At 39.3% G+C, this 15,337-nt stretch overlaps 1 protein-coding gene and 1 non-coding gene across 2 annotated transcripts in view; both read left to right on the top strand.

Moving 5' to 3' along the window:
* Haus6 (HAUS augmin like complex subunit 6) overlaps nucleotides 1–12,017 on the top strand; it is a 36,803-nt gene extending 24,786 nt beyond the window's left edge. The window contains 5 exon segments of the mRNA XM_059254506.1: nucleotides 3,336–3,402; nucleotides 4,539–4,724; nucleotides 7,972–8,107; nucleotides 9,384–10,373; nucleotides 11,153–12,017. Coding sequence (XP_059110489.1) covers nucleotides 3,336–3,402; nucleotides 4,539–4,724; nucleotides 7,972–8,107; nucleotides 9,384–10,373; nucleotides 11,153–11,202 — 1,429 coding nt within the window. The 3' untranslated portion in view covers nucleotides 11,203–12,017.
* On the top strand, nucleotides 3,128–3,258 carry LOC131905422 (small Cajal body-specific RNA 8). The gene has a single exon (XR_009377934.1). It is a non-coding gene; the product is annotated as a small Cajal body-specific RNA 8 (non-coding RNA).
* Nucleotides 12,018–15,337: the final 3,320 nt, after the last annotated feature.

The raw sequence follows: 15,337 nt of genomic DNA, 5'->3' as shown, positions 1-15,337 counted from the left end.
TTACTCAAATCCCAAATTTAATATGAAAAACCTAATTTACTCAAATCTCAAATTTAATATGAAAAACCTAAACCTATTTTGTTACCACTTCCTTTAGGAATTCTATTTTCTTTATTGCCTGTTTTCTGTTAACCCATTTTAGCTCTTACAATGAATGCCTGATATAAAGTAAGAAACTGATGACCAGTGAGAGAGCTTTAGTGGGTAGAGGTTTTTACTACCAAGCCTGAGGACCTGAGTTCCACCCTGATCCTTCAGACTCACATAGTGGAAAGAGAGAATTGACTCTCCCAAATTGTCCACTGACTTCCACATGTGTGTTGTGAAATGCACAACCCCCCATGAATAAAAAAAAAAAAAAGTAAAAAACTCTGAATTAAATGTACGTAATCCACATATTTTTTATTGCAAGTAAGAATTATTATGTAACAGTGAAACAGGTACACTGAACAGATACTTGGATTTATGTGTATATGTGTGCTTTATGCTTGTGTATGCAAGTGTGTGTGCCATGTGCCCACCCATGTATGTGTGCATATGTGGACGCCAAAGGTCATCCATCACCAGGTGTTTTCTTCTATTACTCCCCACCATATATTTTGAGACAGGATCTCTCATTGAACCCGGATCTCACAAATCAGCCATGTTGGGTGGCTAGTGAACCTTTGAGGTCCTTCTGTCTCTTGTCTCCTAGGATTATGGGTTTTGGGCTGCCATGTCTGACATTTTTATGTGGTTGTTGAGGCTCTGAACTCTGGTCTTGCAGCTTGTGCAGGAAGCCCAGGAACCATCTCTGCAGCCTTTGTATTGTTTTTCACACTTATTTTGAGTTGGTTCATTCCTTCCTTCTACATGCAATATTAGTTCAAGGCCCAAACTCAGGTTGTCAGGGTTGCCAACAAGTGGCTTTACTTGCTGTGCCATCTTGCCAGTCCTAGCTACCCCCCCCCCCCCCCGACGGTTTCTCTGTGTAGCTTTGGAGCCTATCCTGGAACTCACCCTGTAGACCAGGCTGGCCTCGAACTCACAGAGACCTGCCTGCCTCTGCCTCCTGAGTGCTGGGATTAAAGGCATGTGCCACCATCGCCCGGCTCCAATTTTTTTTTTTTTTTTTTAAGATTTGTTTTTAGTGTTTTAATTATGTGGGTATGGGTATGTGCACATGAGTGCAGGTGCCTGTGGGGTTCAGAAGAGGGCATCAGATCCGCTGTAGTTAGAGGTTCATGTTGGGAGCTGCCCAGTATGTATGCTAAGAACTGAGCTTGGGTCCTCTGCAAGAGGTGTACTGCTCTTAAGCTTGGGGCCAGAGCTCCAGAGCCACATGTATTATTTGATTGATGTTTGGCTTATGTAGATTTCTTTAGTCCAACTTCCCCAAGTGGAAGAGAAACAGATAAAAATAAGTTTCCTATGAAAATTGTGAAGGGAAGATTATTGGGGAAAATGATATGAATTGAAAGTAACAGTTAAAAAGCATAGAAAGAGTACAGTTTTTAGAGTATTTTTAGGCCTTTTCATATTTACTTACCATCACAGATAATCAGAGCACCCTAAGTTTTATTGTTGGTTTTGATTAGAGTAAGCTGATAGAGATAGCATTGTACTTGAATCAATAATCAATATTCAGTAGTAGTAGGTTATTCCTTTGTTGTTGTGAGCACTCTCTTTATGGCAATTTTTGCAAAATTTCCAGTGTATAATGGTGATGCTGTTTTCTTGATTTGTTTATTTACTTTTTATTTTCTCACACTTGGGTTGTAAATGCATGGACCATAGCACACATGTGAAAGTCAGTAGATAGATGACCTTCTGGGTCTCTTTTTCCACCTTTGTATGGGTCCTGGGGATCAAACTCAGCTTATGAAGCTTGCATTATGAGGTATCGGGTGCCTTCTTCACACTTCTGACCTTCCTGTCTTAACCTACAGTTTTAGAATTACAGGCACATGGCTAACACTACACCCTGTTTATGGGGTGTTGAGGATTGTGCATGCTATGTGAGCATTATACCAACCTCATCCACATTCATCCATATCCCAGGGTTACTTTAAAGTTATTCCTTTTAAGGTTTTTAAAGTGTAAAATAACTTGTTTTTAATTAACCTGAAAAGATACCATGGCATTTTAACATTGGTGCAGAGGAGCAGGGGAATCTAAAAGACTGAGGCACAGGCAGAATGGGGTAAACGAGAACTCTGAGCAGTTTCATTCCATATGTAACATAGTTGTCATAGAGCAAGAGTCACAGGAGAAACTGATTTTCAACATGAAATACCAAGTCGTCTTGTTAGTTAAAAATTCTGATCCATAAAATTAAAAATTTTATGATAATAATAAGAATCTCTGTACATGGGAAGAAGAAGCCCTTAGTGTGTCTAATCTCTGAAACAGATTAGTAGCTTACAAATTACTATTTTTATTATTAAAACTTGTACATCCATGAACATACATATTTTAATTACTCTATTGTGTTTTTTCATGGCCTGGAAAGGGAGCAGTGTAAAGAGTATTTAATACAGACACACTGGCATTGGAGGTTTAGGTGGGTGTACTGCTAGTTGCTTTTTTTCATATTTAAAAAGACTTTATATTATTCTTTAAAGAAATTCAGTACTTGGTGCTGGAATTTTCAGGATTTCATGCAGGGCAGTATACTTACATTTTATTCTTGCTATGGAATTTTAATCTGTAGATGCTATTAAAAAACACTTCCACCCCCCCATGATAAACCAAAATAAATATTTAAAAGGAAAAAAATATTTATTATTATGTGTGTATGGTGGGGGCACAAGTGTGTCTGTGTGCAAAAGTTAGAGGACAACTTTTGAGAGTCTGTTCTGCTCTACTGTGGGATCTGGGGATTAAGCTGAGGTTGCCAGGTTTACGTGGTGAGTGTTTGCCAGTGAGCTATCTGATATTACAGGTGTGTGTTACCACATCTGGTTAAAAGAATATTAGGGTCTCTTCTACTGTGAAATTGTATTAACATGCTGAGCACATTGTAATAATGCAGTTCTAGTTAGTTGAATTTGGTTTTAAGTTGTATTGAAGTTGTTGTGTGTCAAGTCATTTAACCATGTGAAAATATTATTGACAAAAATTATAAAGTAAGAAAGTTTGAGTTAATTGGGAGAATGATACACAGATTGGGCAGAAGTACTGCTCTAATTGTCACTAGACCTCCCTAGAATAAATTGCCTTTCGATGACCAGGACGAATTGAGTGAAATCGTCATGGACAGATACGGGGCAGACAATTTCTTAGATATTCAGATACACCAAGTTAGTTAATGCCTCCCTACTCATAACTTGGGTTTGCTGTCTTTTTTCTTTCAGCCCTGCAACTTTCCCCTTACAGTGTCCTTCATCGTCAGATACAAACAGTTTCACACTACTTGAAAAGGTATATTGTAAAACAATTTTCATTTTTGTTGTGAGATACTGTAGGTCAAATTTCTCTGTGTCTCAGCAGCCACTCACAAATAAATGTACAGAGACTTAATGTTAATTATAAGTGCTCAGCCAATAGCTCAGGCTTGTTACTAGTTAACTCTTACAACTTAAATTAACCCATATTTCTTATCTAAGTTCTACTACATGGTTCATGGCTTGTTAACCTCATTGTTGACACATCCTGCTTCCTCTGTGTCTGGCTTGTGACTCCTCTGACTCTGTCCTTCTTCCCAGCATTCTCTTTGCCCCGAAAATCCTGCCTAGCCAATTGGCCAATCAGCTTTTTATTAACAATGAGAGCAATACATATTTACAGTGTACAAAGAGTGTTGCACAGCAAGACATGGCCTTGCTAATTGTCCCAGGCTCTTGTCTTGAACTCACTGTGTAGCCAGGCCAATCTTGAACCCATGGCAATTCTCTTGTCTCAGCCTCCCACATATTGGGATTACACAGCTGTCTAATGCCTGGCTTTAAAAAGTTTTAATTAATTGTGAATATAGTGATTTATCATAAAATATTATTTTTGGTGACATAACTTAATTACATTCAAAGCTGCTTCTCCCATTTTTTTTACTTTTTCTATTCTATTGCTAAATAAGAATATGAAATTATTATTTTTTATTTTTTTAAAGATTTATTTATTTATTATGTATACAGCATGTATGACTGCAGGCCAGAAGAGGGCACCAGTTCTCATTACAGATGGTTGTGAGCCACCATGTGGTTGCTGGGAATTGAACTCAGGACCTCTGGAAGAGCAGTCAGTGCTCTTAACCTCTGAGCCATCTCTCCAGCCCCTAGAATATGAAATTATTTAGCTCTGCCAGTGCACATATACTTCCAAATAGTATTGTCTTTTGTCAGTGTGGTGACACACTCCTGTGAGCCTGGTGCTTGAGAGGCTGAAGCGTAAGTGTCTCCAGGTAAGGCTAGCTTGGGCTACACTGCAATTCAAGATTAGCCTGGCTACTTAAGAAGACCCTATCTCAAAAAATAAAACAGCCCCACTTTTAACCCATGGGATGAAGAGAGCTTCAAAATCGGCCATGATCATTAAGGTTATACTTTATCTCTCTTTTTCAGGATCCAAATATGAGAACTCTCAAAGAGAAAACCATAATGACTTCCAGAAAAGTGCCAGACCCTGACATGGAAGACTCTCCTTTATCAGATACTGCAAAGAACATACAGAGTAGTGGATTCAGAGGCTCTCTGCCAGTGACAAAGAGTGATCCATTCCGGAAAGAGCAAGATCATCTGGTAGAAGAGGTTAGAAAAAGATTATTGATAAATACACTTATTTATTTATTTAACCCCCCCCCCCCCCCCCGCCCAAAAAAAAAAAAAAAAAAAAAAAAAACAAAACAGGGTTTCTCTGTGTAGTCCTGGCTGTCCTGGAACTCACTCTGTAAACCAGACTGGCCTTGAACTCGGAGATCTGCCTGCCTCTGCTGGGATGAAATGTGTGTGCCGCCACTGCCCAGCTTCATGTTTCATATTTGTTATTTTCTAAATGGTGTTGGGATCAGAAATGGAGTAGTTATTGAGTAGCAGGGGTAATTTTAAGTAAAGGAAGTCACAGATAATAAAAATGTAGGCTAGGGGCTGGAGAGATTGCCAGTGGTTAAGAGCATGCACTGTTCTTGCAGAGGACCTGAGTTCTGTTCCCTGCACCTAGGTTGGGTGGCTCACCACTGCTTGTAACTCAGTATTCAGTGAGTTTGATGTTTTCTTCTGGCCTCTTTGGCCACTGGACTCATGGGCATGCACATAAGACATAATTAAAAGTAAAAATAATCTTTATAAAACTCAAGGCTAAAATAAAATCAGCCTTCTTAAAAAAGTAAAAGATTTCTTATATTTAGTTAAGACTGACATATTATTAATAGTTTTACTTCCCATTCTATAATAAGTATCATTCAGTGTATAAACATAATACATATCCAATAGTTTATGGATTAAACCATTACATAAATTTTCAGGTAAATGCCTTCAATAATTATAGTTATTTGAATACTTATTTGTGTTTCTTAGCTATTTTTAAATATGAGAACTAAAATTCTGTGATACCATTGAGTGTTTGTTGACTTTGTTTTCTAAATATTCCAAAGTGACTAAAGATGTTATTTACTTTTCTTTAAATTTTTTTTTTTGTTTAGTTAAATTCCTTTTGTGTTTGCTTGCATGTATGTATGTATGTATGTATTGCATCATTTATATGCCTGGTGCCAGAGGAGGCCAGAAAGAGGGTGTTGGATCCCTTGGAACTGGAGTTAGATGGTTATGATCCATCATGTGGGTGCTGTGAACTGAACCTAGGTCCTCTGCAAGAGCAATGCATGCTCTTAGTTTCTGAGCCATCTCTCTAGTCCTTGATTTTATTTATTTATTTATTTATTTGTTTGTTTGTTTTTTCAAGACATGGTTTCTCTGTGTAGTTTTGGTGCCTGTCCTGGATCTTGCTCTGTAGACCAGGCTGGCCTCGAACTCACAGAGATCCACCTGGCTCTGCCTTCTGAGTGCTGGGATTAAAGGCGTGTGCCAACACTGCCTGGCTATTATTTTAATATTTAAAATTTTTTTATTTTTTATGTGTGAATGTTTTACCTGCATGTATGTATGTGCATCACATGTGTACAGTGTCTGAAGAAGTCAGAAGAAGTCAGAGCCCTTGGAGGTAGAGTTACTGATGGTTGTAAGCCATCGTGTGGGTACTGGGAACCAAACCCGGGTTCTCTGCAGGAGCAACTGCTCTTGTCTGCTGAGCCCTCTCTCTGGCTTTTTAAATTTTTTTTAAATGAAAAAGTTCTTATTTGTGTGTGTGTGTGCACGCACGTGCATGTATGCATTCTGTAGCATGTATGTGGAGGTAGAGGACTATTGGAGGAGTTGGTTCTCTCTATTGTGGGTCCCTGGAACCAAACTCAGGTCATTGTGGCAAGTGGCTTTACCTGCTAAGCTATCTTGCCAGCCTCTAATTTGATTCCCTTAGGTAGTCCTGTTTTTATGTCAAATGACTTGATCAGTACCCACAGGTCAGTTTATACAAATTAAATACTCAGGCTTTTCACCGTTGCCATCTTGATTGTTTTATAATTTAGCATTATTTGAATTAATATTTGATTAAGCAATCATAGTGTATCACAATTTATTTCCAAGTGACTTGAAAATAGCCTTTAGACTATAAATTTGGGTTTTAGTGTCTCCTTTATCAGTTTTGACCTTACTAAATTAGCACTGTACAATATCAGGGAATGGGATTAATGCCAATTAATTCTATTTGTAGCATGAGGCCAATTTCGTGGTTTCTGAATGCTTCTAAGTCTCTAATATTCTGTTAATTCTCTTTATTGACTACACCAAAAAGATGATCAGTCCTTTTAAAATCAGAATTTCCTAGTTATGGAAAGTAAGGTACATTTTCAATTTAATAGAATTTAGATTGCACTTGGGAAATGGAGGCAGGAAGGTCTGGAATTCAAGGTCATTCTCTGCTAAATAATGAGTTCCAGGCAATGAGACATGAGACTGTCCCAGCAAACAAAACAAAGTAAAAAAATATGGGCCTGAGAGATGGCTCAGTGGTAAGAGCACTTGTTGCCTGTCAGAGGATCCAGGTTTGATTTCTAGCATCCACATTTTGGCTCACAGCCACCCATTACCCCAGTTGAGGGGATCCAACAGTTGTACATGTGGTGCATATACATATATGTGTGCAGGCAAAAATATTCATACACATAAAACTAAAAAAGTATAAAAAATTAAGGAAAAAACCCCAAAACACAATAAAAAGAATTTATATCAACAATGGAATAGGGTGGGATAGAAGAAGAGAAGCCTAAAATCTCATGAGACTGAAAGTAAAATGAATATTTAGTGGTTTGAGACAAGTTCTTTATGTAGCCCTAGCTGGCCTTGAACTCATGATGGTTTTCCTGTCTGTCTCTGAAATGGTGGGATTACAGGTAAGTTCCAGGACAGCCAGAGCTACACAAAGAAACCTTGTTTTAAAAAACAAAACAACAAAAACAAAGTCTTCCTGTGTGTAAAGGACCCCACCTTTCCTCCCTCCCTCCCTCCCTTTCTCCCCCTTTCCCTCCCTCCCTCCCTCCCTCCCTCTCTCCCTCTCTCCCTCCCTCCCTGACTCACTCACAGGGTTTCACTATGTAGCTCTGGATGTCCTGTAACTCACTCTACCTGCCTCTGTCTCCTGAGCGCTGGGATTAAAGTTGTGCACCACTATGCCTGGCAGAGTATAAAGAGTCTAACCTGTTCTTTCTTCTTTCGTATTATCCGTTTAAGATTACAACAAGCAATACTCTGGTGTTCCATTTTACAGCAGGATGGTGCCTGGACTATCTATCTGCAGCCTCTCAGGAGCTTCATTGTTGTCTAATCTGCCGTCTGCTAGTCATGGGCTGCTGGCTGTGATGTGCTCACGGTTCCTACTGGAGTTTCTGTCGTAGTTCTGTCTGGGCTCGGTCATTTTTTTTTTTTTTTTTCTTTTCTGTTGCAGGTTGCCAGAGTAGTTCTATCTGATTCACCACAGCTCTCTGAAGGAAAAGAAGTAAAATTGGAGGAGCTAATTGACACTCTGATTTCTAATCCTTTCTTAACCAGGAAACAAATTCCCCGAACTCCAGAAAACTTGAGTAAGTTAATGCTTTCTGCCCCGGTTTCCCTTTCTAAGACACTGCCACCATTATTACACTTATGGTCTGACAGTTATTTGGAAACAACCTTATTTCTTGTTTCATTGGCAATCGCTTTTTATTCTGATATAATGGAATTTTGTTGAAGTATACAGTGTGATCACTCACATTTATACAACAGTCTTTCATCAGTAATCTTTTGTGACTTCAGTGTACCCACACAGAAGCATAATCAGTCCTGATATTATAATCTTGTTTTAATTGTGTTACTTGGCTATTTTTCTGCAAAATATTTTATTTGGTCACTTGAAAAAAAAATTCTGGGGCCAGTTGAGTCATCTTTCACAGGGTGCAAGGAGAGAATGGACTCTTGGAAGTTGTCCTCTGACCTTCATACATGCACCATAGTATGTGTGCATACACACACACACACACACACACACACACACACACACACACCCTCTAAATAAACAAATGTGTTTAGTGAGTATGGGGATTATGTTTTTTAGTCAGCAGTCATACAGAACTATCACACTGCTTGCATAGATTTTTACCCCTTGGCAAAAATAATCATAGTGTTAAATGCTTCCCCTTAATACATAACAGTTGGTGTAGGCAAATGTCTGATACATACTTCCTTATTTAACCAATGTAGATTGTTTGGGTTCAGTGATTAAATATAGTTTCTTCTTTGCTGCTGATTTAATTTATACTGAAGTGAGACAGCCTAGGTTGGTGTTCTTTGGATGACAACCAGTGAAGTAAATAGGGTCCTGCAGTGTGTGTGTGTGTGTGTGTGTGTGTGTGTGTGTGTGTGTGTGTGTTTAATTATGTTTAACACAGCCTTGTTCACTTGTTGACACATTGTTTATAGCCATTTTCATGCTACAGTGGCAGATTTGAGGAGTTGTGGAAGATCAAATAGCCAACAGAGCCTAAAATATTAGCATCTAATCTTTTATCCAAAAAAAAAAAAAAATTTGCCCATTTCTGGCATGAATGGACAAGAAAATGTGGTTTTCATGCATGTAATCACATGTATTGTGTAGAGGTGAGGTGTATTTCAGGAACAGCTATTGTTGTGTGTACTGACTTGAGTTTGCTCATTTGGAGATGAAGTTTCCTGATGTTCAGGTTTGTCATCCTGTTGGCGTGTGTATGGAACTTGGACTGAGGCAGTAGCTTTATTTTCAGCACCAGAATAAAGATTTTAGTTGCATGTCTGTGTTTTGGGAATATGTAAATAGTAAATGATGTTTTTTTCCACCTTGATTAGTAACTGAAGTCAGGAGCTCATGGAGAAAAGCTGACACTGGAGCTAACAGAAGTTCAGATGCGATTCTGGTAGACGCCGGAGGTAGAGACATGTCACCAGAGTCCTCACCAGCACTGCACAGCCAGAGGGACCTCAGCATGGCTATTTTTTCCTCAGATTTCGATCAGTCCTACTTGCCTGAACAGAAAGCTGTTCCAGACCAGCTCAAGAGCGTGCCTCAGAAACCTTTGACAAGTCAGATCGGTGAACCCCCAACAGAAGACGAGTCTGACTTGATAAATGAGAAAGTGCTTTGTGAGCAAGACTTAGAGTGTGCAACCACCAGGCTTTCAGACATTGGACAAATGGAGGCATTCTCCCGTGCTATGGGCAGTGGAATAGATGTGATGGGTAGAAGTGAAGAGGACTCTGTTCGAGTATCGGACCACTCACAGGCTTCTTGCAGTGAACCTTCCACACGTAAAACTCTGTTATGGGACTCTTTTCAGAGGTTGAGTGGCATTGGAATATTGCATGAGACTCTTCCAGAAGAAGTTGGTCACCTAAGTCTTAATAGTTCTACTAGTTCAGAGACCAATTTTAGACTGGAACCGAATAGTTATGTGCACAGTGATGCTTTTCCGGGTGATGCTGGGAAAAGACAAGCCACTGCAGAAGTAGATTCCAGTTCAAAGGCTGTTTTCAGTAGTTTGGAGACTCTGAAGAAATCTCTTAACAAGATAAGGAAAGAATCTCACCTGTCTCATTCCAAGACACTTGAACAACACAACTTAGAATTGAGCCCTGTAGCCAAAGACATGCAAGCGGATGATCCACATACTGTTTTGGGCACTCAGGATTTGTTTATTGACTATACAAAGCCATCTTCCCACATATCTCTTGATGAAAGAACACAGTCTGTATCACCACTAACTAAAGTTTCTCTGCTGGAGCAAAAATTGAGGACTGTGTTACCATGTAGTCTCAGGGAATTTCTGCCTAACTTAAAAGGTAAGCGTTAACCAGACCTGTGCATACACCCTAGGTGAACCATTCTCTCAACTTTTTTTTCCCTTCCTAAGACAGTACCTCAGCATTGTACCTCTGGCTAGCCACAGACTCACTGTATAGTTCAGGCTGGCTTCAAATTTACCATGTAGCCCAGGCTATTTCTAATCTCCTCCTGTTCACTTACCTTTTCATAAATATAGTACAAAGTGAATGTTGCACGATCATGGTGGGTAATGTGCTAAATATAAGCTTTATACTTTCATCTAGGGTAAGAGGAATGAGCCCTCACTTTATGGGTACTTTCAGAATCCCTATGATTATATATATCCATGGAGACAGACAGTCTTTTTCCAAATATAGTCATAGTCTCTTGGTGGGCACAGTTCAGCTTACATTAGTATAAGTTATTGAAGCCAGCTCATCAGCACATTTTATTAATTATAATTCTCTTATTTTCATGTTTTAAAAGTTGTATAATAAAGAATTAAAATTATATTTCAGTATTTTAGGACCGAGGTAGGCTTTGTTATACTGATTCCTTGCATATCACTTTGACTTTCCCATGATAATTAAACACTAGTTTTTTGAAAAATATTCTAGAAGGGCATTGATTTTTGGAGAAAAGGCATTTCAGTAGAAATGGTAATTTTATTCATTATTTATTAGTGAGTGTTGCACAAAGTGAGCCTTCTCGAAATCAAGAAATTTGCAATTACTTGGAATTGTTCTTACTTTTCTTTGTAATGCTTATTTTCCTCCTTTAAAAATCAATTTTGCAGAAGAAGAAATCTCAAATAAGAGCCTTGAAGCAAGAGAATCTCTGATTTGACAAGATGAAGCAGTTTCCAGTTAATTTAGCTGTGATGCTAAAGCGGAAGCCTTGCCACTCAGCTGCAGCTGACCTAGACACATGCATTGGAAGTATAATACTCTTTTTCCAGGGTCAAAGAAGTTTCGGATGCACTTTGGCCTCTTGTAATGTCTTTAGGTGTTTAGCTCTTTTCTGATAAATATATGAGGTTGAAATGTGAAGTATTTAGAAATAGCAATTGTCAAGTTTTGGGAAACTATTTTGATTCCTAGAATAATCTTGTAACATAAGTTAATGGCAAATGTCATAGTTGTGTTAAAATATCAGTTATTAACTTAGGGTGAGTGTGTAATCTAATAGCCACTGAAGAGCCTCCTCTTTCATTTTAGACAGACAAACCATTTTATTGGATCTTTATGGAATATTTTGGTACTAAGAAAAAATGAGTGCAGTGTAGTGCCTTTGGATGTATAGTAAGAACAACAGATTTTAAAGTTTGTGAAATTGTAAACAGGCTTAATGAATTCCAAGTATATTGATCCTGAAGAATGATGTTGATGGGATAAAACACATGTTATAAGTAAAGACAAGACAGAATGAATTGAGAAAAAGAGGAAAGGTAGAAGATGACCAGACATTTAAAGAACACTGTCAAACTGTACTATTTTGTTTATGTAGATTGAGAATTAAACCCTAGTTTATATTTAACAAAAATATAAATGAAAAATTCACAAATCTGTTTTACTATTGTTGCCTGTGGGTGTTGTTTTGGGAAAAGCAGTAAGTTTTATGTTACTGGTCAGAACTATTAAAGTTCCCTAGTGCCTACAGAATATCCAAAAATAATTTGAGAAAAATGAACATGGATTTAAGTAATTATAACATTTGTACATTTTGTAACATTTTGCCTTATTGTCCAGGCCCCTGGCCCAGAAATTGGTTTTTTTTGTAACATCCAAGTAATGAATACATGCGCCTGAATAAGAGTGACTAGAAGAGGCACTGAAAGGTTGATTTATCTCCTTCAGTTCTGTGTAGAGCCTCAGTTTGTAACTATCAAAATCTTGTCCCCAAGTCTTGTGGAAAATGAGGGAGGAGAAAGGTTGGAGGAAAGAGTACTGGAAGTGGATGGGTTGAGTGTCAGAGGACCATGTAACAGCTCCTTCTCGGCAGTGGAAAGAGGACAGGTTCCAAAGGTGCCGGGTCCCACGAATACAGCAAAGCAGGGACTGTACGGTCTGCTGGGAAACCATTCTGTTGTCTGCTTTACAGACAGCCTAGTGTCTAAATCCTGAGTAGCATATTAGGTAAGAGGAGTGACTGTCAGCGCTTCTGTCATGCCAGAGCCAAAGCTAAGTGTTTAATGTGCATGTTTATGTAGCCTTCATAATTGAGATAGCAGGTATGCCGAGCCTGCGGGTATTGAAGCTAGGGAGATGAAAGGCTGGAGTGGAACGCAGGGGCCAACTGTGTTAGGGTCATCTGGGATGCCTTTTTAAAAAGCTTGTCTATGGGAGGGCCTGGAAATCTCATCTCAGATACGATTCCCTGGTAATTTATAAGTTCTGAAGGAGACCCTCAAATAGTAGGGGTTTCCTCCTGGACCCTGGATTAGGCACAAACCACACCCAAACACCTGTTTTCATAGAGATCCTTTATTAAGTGGGGAAGAAAAGCTAAAGTGTTTGCAGAAAACAGCAGCAAATGACCTCGCAGGTGTAATTGTTAAGAGGAGAAAAAGGGGAGGTCTGTGTTAGAATGGGCTAGGATGCGGTGGTAAAGGAGGTTACGAAGGAGAAGGGGAAGGGAACAAGGGAAAGGGGGAAGGAGTATTTGTCCTGGAGGGACAAAGGACTGCCTCTGGATAGAGTGGAGACAGATGTGGCATATAAGCAAATGGCAGTTTATAAAGTTAAAGGGGGAAACCCTGTGTTTGGATGAGGTATTTAATTTTAATTGGGCATGTGATTCTGATTGCTGGGTTTTGTTGCTGGTGAATTTCTCTCCAGCTCCCACCACCAAGTCCCGCCAGTCTCAGAGTCCACTTATAAAATAAACATACAGACTCTTACATTATTTAAACTGCTTGGCCATTAGCTCAGGCCTGTCATTGTCTAGCTCTTATTCTTATATTTAGCCCATTTCTATTAATCTTTACTTTGCCACATGGCTCATGGCTTACTGGTACCTTACATCTTCCTTGTCCTGATGGCGGCTGGCAGTGTCTCTCTCTCTCCGCCTTCCACTTCCCCGAATTCTTTTCCTTGTCCCGCCTATACTTCCTGCCTAGCCAATGGCCAATCAGTGATTTATTTACTGACCAATCAGCAACACACTTGACATACAGACCATCCCACAGCAGGGTTTAATACTTTGATAACTGGACCTTGGTAATCAGCCTCAGGAGGAGGAAGTGGCCAAATAAGGAAATAGACGTAGGTGGCTAGCTTTAGGAATGTAATGTGTTTTGTAGCAAGGCAGAGGGACTGTGAGGGAAGGGCGAGGCCTGCCAGAGCCACATGTTTGAATGGGCTAGTATCTCTTCAATAGTTTGCTGCTAAGAGGTTGCGATTCATATTAGCCTCAAGGTACCTTTAAGAAGTGGTATGCTATTGTATGTGTATTGTTCTAGGAGCCCTTCATTACGAGAGTCAAAAGATCAAGTATCTGGATATTTTGGAGTTATGAGTCACTGAAATTTACCTATGATCTGCTGAGTGTTCCTGACATGCTTATTTCCTGTTTTCAGCACCATGAACAAAATCCCAAATCTGTAATTTCTCCAAAGTGATTATAACTTAATGCTTTTGGCATTAAGTTCCCTTTGATGATAAGGAATTACTTTGATCATGTTAGGTCCTTGCTTAGAAGTCCATTCTAGAATAGGGTTCTAATTTAAAGACAGAGTTCTCCTCTTTCTTCCTTCCCCTGGGATCTTTTAGAGTACTTACCTTGCCCTTCTAGCTCATCTCAGTTCTTTCATTATTTTGACTTGAAAATTTTAATAACCTTTAATTATACCAGTTAGTTACTTTTTAAATTTTGTTTTCGTGTGTGGATGTTTGCCTGCATGTCTATGTACCACTTCAGTGCCTGGTCCCCACAGAGGCCTGCAGAGGGAGTCAGATCTCTTGGGACTTGAGTTACAGTCTGGTGTTAGCTTCCACATGGGTGCTGGGACTTGAACCTGGAACCCCAGAATGAACAGCCAATACTTTTAATCACTGAGGCATCTCTCCAGCCAGTTATAGTTCCTTTTAAAGCTCAGAACAGCACTTAAACCCTTTAGTTAATAAACAGTTTAAGCCAGGCATGGTGGTGCACGCCTTTAATTCCAGCACTTGGGAGGCAGAGACAGGTGGATCTCTGAGCCAGCCTGGTCTACAGAGTGAGTGACAGGATAGCCAGGGCTACACAGAGAGACCCTGTCTCAATAAACCAAAACCAAAAAAAAAAAAAAAAAAAAAACACCTTTAATCTCAGCACTCAGGAGGCAGAGGCATTTGGATCTCCAAGTCTGGTCTATATAGTTCCAGGACGGCCAGGGCTTCAGTAAGACCTTATCTGGAAAACAAAGCTTAGAACAAATCACATTTTCCACCTGGAAGTCTTAATCTGTCCTCCCTAGGTCCATGGTATTATGTCTTTTCTGAAGTGTATTGTTTAACTTTTGTTGTTTGTTTTATATTGGTGTGTGTGGGGTAGGGGGAGAGGGGGGTCTTACTATTTTGTTCAGGTTAGTCTCAGCTCACAGCAGTCTTCCTTCCTCAGCCTCCCAAGTGCTGGAACTATAGGTGTTTGCCTAGCTTTCACTTAGTATCTTCATTAGACACCTCCCCAATTGTATGTGATCTCTGATCACAGCAGCTGTGTACAAACTTAGATACCTACCTTAACTATGTAGATGTCTCTGGGGTATGCATGTGCATGCACATACATCTCCCAAGCATCACAGATACTTAAGTATTGGAATTTTGTGTGCTTCTATGATTGAATAAAAGAAGGGGTAAATAAGTTTTTTCTTTGGTTACATAGAGTGTACCTTGTTCTCTTCACCAAGATTAAAAAGCTGTGCAAATGGATTTCTACATTAAGTAAAACTTCAGATGCAAGTATGTCCCAATTATTATTGAGGGGGTGGGATCAAACCTGT

Source organism: Peromyscus eremicus, chromosome 2 (genome assembly GCF_949786415.1).
Source record: "Peromyscus eremicus chromosome 2, PerEre_H2_v1, whole genome shotgun sequence".
NCBI classification, from domain to species: Eukaryota; Metazoa; Chordata; class Mammalia; order Rodentia; family Cricetidae; genus Peromyscus; species Peromyscus eremicus.
Note: the sequence above shows the minus strand (reverse complement) of the source record. Positions and strands in the feature narration are given on the sequence as shown.